Raw genomic sequence first — 6,002 nt, 5'->3', positions numbered from 1 at the left:
GCTAAGCAGCACCTACCCTGGTCATTGTGCCACTAAATTAATTTAAAGAATCACAGAATCAACTAGGTTGGAAAAGACCTTTAAGATCATCAAGTCCAACCTTTAACGACTTTACATAAATGTAAACGAATGCACAAAAATACTTATGTATCCTACTCAAAGTCAACTATGGGCTTTGTGGTAACTATTAATACTTGGGCATTTTGGATTATTGCAGCTAGCTCTGCATGAACATCACTCAGGGGTCACTAGCAATCCAAACAGTAAATGTGATGCAAGATACAAGGTGTACCGCATTTGGACAAAGTGCACATTTCCAGTCCCTACCCCCTTCATTTCAAAAGACTGTAACAGAATGGGAAGCGCAGGGTATGGCAAAGTCGGCCAGAAGGTATGGAACTGCTCCCAGAGAATCGTATCTTGGGCTTTTCAGCACAGGAAAAATAGAAAACACAGGTCTCTAATGGATGGCATACTGATCCACTGCTGCTCTGAATGCAGAGTCAGGGGTATCAAATGAAACTATCAAGAGGGTAGATTCAAAAAAAGAAAAGGAAGCAGTTTTTCACACGGCAAGTAGTTAAACGGAAAAACTCTGTGCCTCAGGAAATTACATACAAGAACTTTAACTTACTTAATTTACTTAAGTCCATTAACTTACAAATTAATAGAAGAAAAAAATCCCAAATATTATCGGCTAATGGGTAAATAAATGATCTGTGGCTCACAATGTCCACGAAGTGCAAACTGTGATTCCACACACTTTCTATAGGACCAGATATTAGAGTTCCTTGTGATTAATTATTGCTTTCTAACAGGTATGACTAGACCACATGGACTCAATGGCAGGGCCAAGGCCTAACGTTGCATTTGAGACTCACCTTTAGTGAATGTTTAAGCTATTTGAAATTCCAAAAATTCCTCTAATGTGAAAATTCTCCAGTGTAAAATGCAAACTGTTCTTTACCCACAATATATTCTGTGCTGTTGTGATCTAGGGTCAGCAGGACAACATTATGAATTCCTACTCCCAGCGGAAAAAACCCTCACCATAATTATCAAGCTATAAACTAATGTCTCAAGGACCAGCATGCAGAAGAAATAAATATGAACACTTAAGAAAATACACATCAATAGGTTTAAAATTTTTTTTATTGTGCTGCCAAGAGCCAAATTACAAGAAACTGCCTTACAGTTAAAAAAGTAAACAAGCAATCTGCTGAACCGCAGTGTACTCCGAGTGCCACATATGCATCTATTTTTCAGAAAATTATATTTGCATTTCTCTTACAAGAGCACAACAGGAACCAAAGTAAAAGAGTGTAATGGATACAGCACATAGGATAAATCATATCTTTAAAATAATAATAATAAAATAATAATAATAATAAAAAACATTTTACACCATGTCCTATATTCTGCTAATATTTTCAGAATACGGCCTTGATTGTAAAATAAAAGCAAGCATTTACAATTTCTGGATAAAGACCGCTTACTCTTATGCAAGGAATGGATGTTTTGTCTTGACAAAATCTCTGTAGTAACTGGACAGAAACATCTCTGTTTCGATATCAGACTGAGTACAAAACGCTGGGGAGATTACATTTTTTCTTATTGGTGGTTAGAAACTGAAGTTATATAAGCAGAAAAAATGTTGACCCTTAATGATACACCTATTTTTTTTCTTTGATGCAAACAGCTAGAACACCTTTTTGATATTCTAAAACAAAAAAATTGTTAATCTTCAGATTAATAAATTAGGTCATTATAATAATAAATTAGTTTTTTTTTTTTCAGTTTTAAAGTTCAGCAACCTCTGACCAAGTATTTACAACAATACTTGAGAGTTCCTTTACAAAAAATACATTTTCTTTTCACATTAAGCATACTGGGTATCTGTGTCTCTTACGACAAGCATTTGTAAAAGAAAAAAGGCAATGCACAAATGGGTAATTAGTATAAAAGTGCCAAGACCTGTTTGGAAAGTTAACATTGTATTACACAGTCAGAGTTATAAATGAGGCAAGCTACAACAAACTTCCAGCTTAATGTGGACAATATTCCAGTAGTTGTTTCAAACAATTGTTTGAAAAAAAATAAAAAAAAGAAAGAAAAGAAAGAAAAAAAAAGAAAATCCAGGAGCCGGTGGTATTATTCTATGGAGCTGATTAGTGCTGCATGTATATTGTCATCAGTGTCTCTAGCCAATGCATTCATTAAAAAGCCTTTTTAAGGCCAAGCAGGAAAAGAAAAATAAGAAACACCCTGAAATGTAGCAAGTAGCAAGAGCAACGCTTACTGCTATAATCGTGCACGTACTGTACACACTCAAACACAAGAGTGCACACACACGCACGTGCACACGAACACTTTCAAATCAAATCAAATCAAATCAAACTGTAGGTAGAATGAGATGCTCTTTTCTTGTCTTTCCTAAACTCACAAGCGATTAAGCATTGATATGGAATGCCTGTTTACCTGTTTCTGCTCTGGGTAAAATCTCTCTCAGATAAAAATACATTCAACAAGAAAAAAAATAGAAAAAAATATATACTGTATACATAGTACTTTATATATACAGTATATATATGTATACTGTATATACACATACATGTATATATACCTACGTATACCTACATGCATTTGTATATACATATATATACACAAACATACAAATACTTTTTTGTTGTTTTTAGCATAATTATATTTACATAAATATTCCTATAATGCTAAAGTTTAAAGAAGCATGATCTCCTTTTTTTCTTTTCTGAGCTTCAAAAAAGGTGCTTGAGTAATATACAATTAAAATTAAGCAGCTTCCTAGCATGGAAGTAGTTTCTAAATCTGCATACCAGTAAATAAGAACATCAACAGGAAAAAAAAACAACCTTAAAACAGTCTTTTTTTTTTTACTCTCTTGTAAGCAAGAGCTTTGTCCAACAAAAATAGTTTTCCTTCTCCTCTATGAACACCCAGAGATTGATACAAAATAACAAAACAAAACCACAACAGACAAAACAAACAAACAAAAGCCCCTGGAACTGCATGGTGTTCTTGACTTTTCCTTCCTTCAGTACTGCTGTCAAAAGATCCAGTGCTCGTATCAGGAATTACTTAGGCCTCAGTCATTTGCTAACTCTGCCGAAGTCTGGCTAATCTAGCCAATCAACTCTGAAGAAAACTAAAATAAAAACAAAAAGCAGCACAAGGTATAATTTTATACATCCTTAATAAACCCACCCTTTATTTTCTGCTATAACCTTTTCCTTGCTATTTCATTAACTACTGCAGCTTCTCATCATATAGAAAAATATTTGCAGCTACACCACACCTGTGATGTGACAAATTCTGTTCTAGAAGTATATTACTGTAGCAACAGCTGGGAAAAAAAAATCAGACCTTTTTGTATGTTTTTCACCTGGGGTTAGGCTTTGCTGCAACAGATGCGATTTCAGAGCAGCAAGAAAAAACACTATCCTGCTGCTCGGCAATATTTATTCATTTTCTTCTCCAGCCAAGCATGACCAGCTTTTCTTCTCTGAAGCTTCCTTTTACCTCATTGCCTACCCCTAGCCCCTGATTCCCCCTCCCCCAAAAACCTCTATAGCTATGTTACAAGCAAATACATCTTAACAAGTTTTAAAACTTTGGTTCTAAGAAAACACTTGGTCAGTTATCTTAAGGAAAAGTGGGAATGCTTTTTCTGGCACATTGCAGGAGTCAGAGCTCATCCCAGTAAGGTCTTAGAGCTGTACATGTAGTCACAAATCCAATACAATCCACTAAGCAAGTGCACAATTCTAGTTTTATTTTAATAGCAGACTTAGTCTCTCTCTTTTTCTTAAATCCTTGGTAAGGGTGCAATTCTTCAAACTGTTTGATAGAAATTATCTGCCTGTAGGTTGTTCTGTTTCTGCATGCTGTAAAATCCGCTGTATCTTGAATCTGGGTCTGCAATTCTTAGCATCCTCTGAGAACTGTCCACCTGGACCATGGTACCTTTCTCACAGTCCACATACACCAGTTGATTGTTTAGACAAGAAGGCTGTTAAAATAGAAAGGGAATATTGAGTAAATTAAACAATGTTTGTATTCCACACATAAAAACATCTTTGTATTTCAAGTCCATAAGCACAAAACAAAACTGGATTGGCAATGAAAGAATCTGGACTTCGGCTGAGCTTGGTAAAGGCGTATGCCAGGCACAATAACAGACCAACAGTCGTCTTCTGAATGGCCTTTTTTAATCTTTTGATTGGACCTCTGGTATTCTCATATCCCACATGGACTGGTTAAACTGCTCTCTGCTAATCTAGCACCACACAAAGGCTTTACCTTGCTGCCCCTCAATGTGTAGCACCTTGCTTCCCAGACTTTAACAGCCCCTTTACTGCCAACCATTTTCAAGAATGTTTTATTGATGGTTGCAGTTCCATTAAGAGAATGGGATAGATCTCAGCTGTTACAGTTCATCCTGGCATGGGGTGTCGTACGGGATCCTTCTGTGTTTCTTTCCAAGGTAGTTTATGTATGATTTCCTTAATTAGGAAATCATCCATATTTTGTCTATCTTGCCCTCACTTTCAAGTATAAAATAGGGGATTTAATTTTAGGAAAATATGAATAAGTGAGGGTTTGAGTGTAATGATCAACAAGCGTGAATGCATATCACTCAGAGAAAGAGTTGAGCTACTTGTACTGGCTTTCCAGTCTTTTTATTCCCCTGTTGAAAGATCCTTCAAATGGAAGAAAAAAGCTGAGAGCAAAGCAAAACCACACTGTGTGCATACTACCTTCAATGTTTATGGGCTAAGCAGGAAGGAGGACAGGAAGTAAGCTTACTCTGTGGACACATATGAAGTTAGTGACAATGTGTATGCATGCTCACAATATAAGCATATAAGTGGACTTCATCTTAAAAAGTTTCCACTGACGTACATTCTTTTTCCAAGACTTAGAAGAGTTTTTACTACTTAAAGTTCACATTCAGTAACCCTTATCACAAGAAGATTTTTTTACACAGATATTAGAAAACATTATTTTAAAATGTTTTACATTTGTCTCTTCCAAAGTCTAGGAACTGGGTTGACAAAGAAGTCCTAAGGTTCATTTAAAAGAATCAGGGCTAAAGGTTAACAGTCCCATCTGTAATTTTAAACACCTTTTTTATCATCATTCTTTTTTTGGTATTGGTATGATTTAAGCACAGTTGTTGATTTGTTCCTTATTAAATAGCTGGACTATTTTGAACATAAAGATCATAAGCCAAAATAGGCTTCCCAAAATTTATTACTAGGAACCTTCACCCAGCAAGGAATAGGAAAACCTAATCTAGTTGAAGAACTCTTAAAAGAAAGATAAATTTATGTCAAAAACCCTCACAAGAAATCTGAGTTCCAGTATATCCATGGTCTTGCATATGCATATGGCTTTAAGTGAGCTTTCTCAGCATATGGATGGTGCCTCTTGGTGACATCAAAAAAACGATGTTTCAGCAAAGAAGTGTTTGAGGAAAATAATGTTCCATAAGTAAAAAAGCATGGAAAATTATTGATTATAGTTCCACACTTAGGAAATTATGATTTTCATTTCAGTTTCAACCATGACATGGACAGTGGGATTGAATGCGCCCTCAGCAAGTTTGCCGATCACACCAAGCTGCATGGTTTGGTTGATATGCGGGAGGGAAGGAATGCCATCCAGAGGGACCTTGACACGCTTGTGAGAAAGCCAACTGTATTCTGGGCTGCATCAAAAGAAGCGTGACCAGCAGGTCAGAGGAGGTGATCCTGCCCCTCTACTCTGCTCTTGTGAGACCTCACTTGGAGTACTGTGTGCAGTTCTGATGTCCTCAACATAAAAAGGACATGGTACTGTTAGAACAAGTCCAGAGGAGGGCCATGAGGATGATCAGGGGACTGGAGCGCCTCCCATATGAAGACAGGCTGAGAAAGTTGGGGCTGTTCAGCCTGGAGAAGAGAAGGCTGCATAGAGACCTCAAC

The 6,002-nt window shown here is 36.5% G+C and overlaps 1 protein-coding gene across 1 annotated transcript in view; it reads right to left on the bottom strand.

Annotated features, from left to right (window-relative positions):
- Positions 1 to 1,134: 1,134 nt before the first annotated feature.
- CRIM1 (cysteine rich transmembrane BMP regulator 1) overlaps positions 1,135 to 6,002 on the bottom strand; it is a 186,213-nt gene continuing 181,345 nt past the window's right edge. The window contains exon 17 of the mRNA XM_005145103.4: positions 1,135 to 4,045. Coding sequence (XP_005145160.1) covers positions 3,869 to 4,045 — 177 coding nt within the window. The 3' untranslated portion in view covers positions 1,135 to 3,868. The remainder of the gene's footprint in view (positions 4,046 to 6,002) is intronic.

This window comes from Melopsittacus undulatus, chromosome 3 (assembly GCF_012275295.1).
Source record: "Melopsittacus undulatus isolate bMelUnd1 chromosome 3, bMelUnd1.mat.Z, whole genome shotgun sequence".
Lineage (NCBI taxonomy): Eukaryota > Metazoa > Chordata > Aves > Psittaciformes > Psittaculidae > Melopsittacus > Melopsittacus undulatus.
Note: the sequence above shows the minus strand (reverse complement) of the source record. Positions and strands in the feature narration are given on the sequence as shown.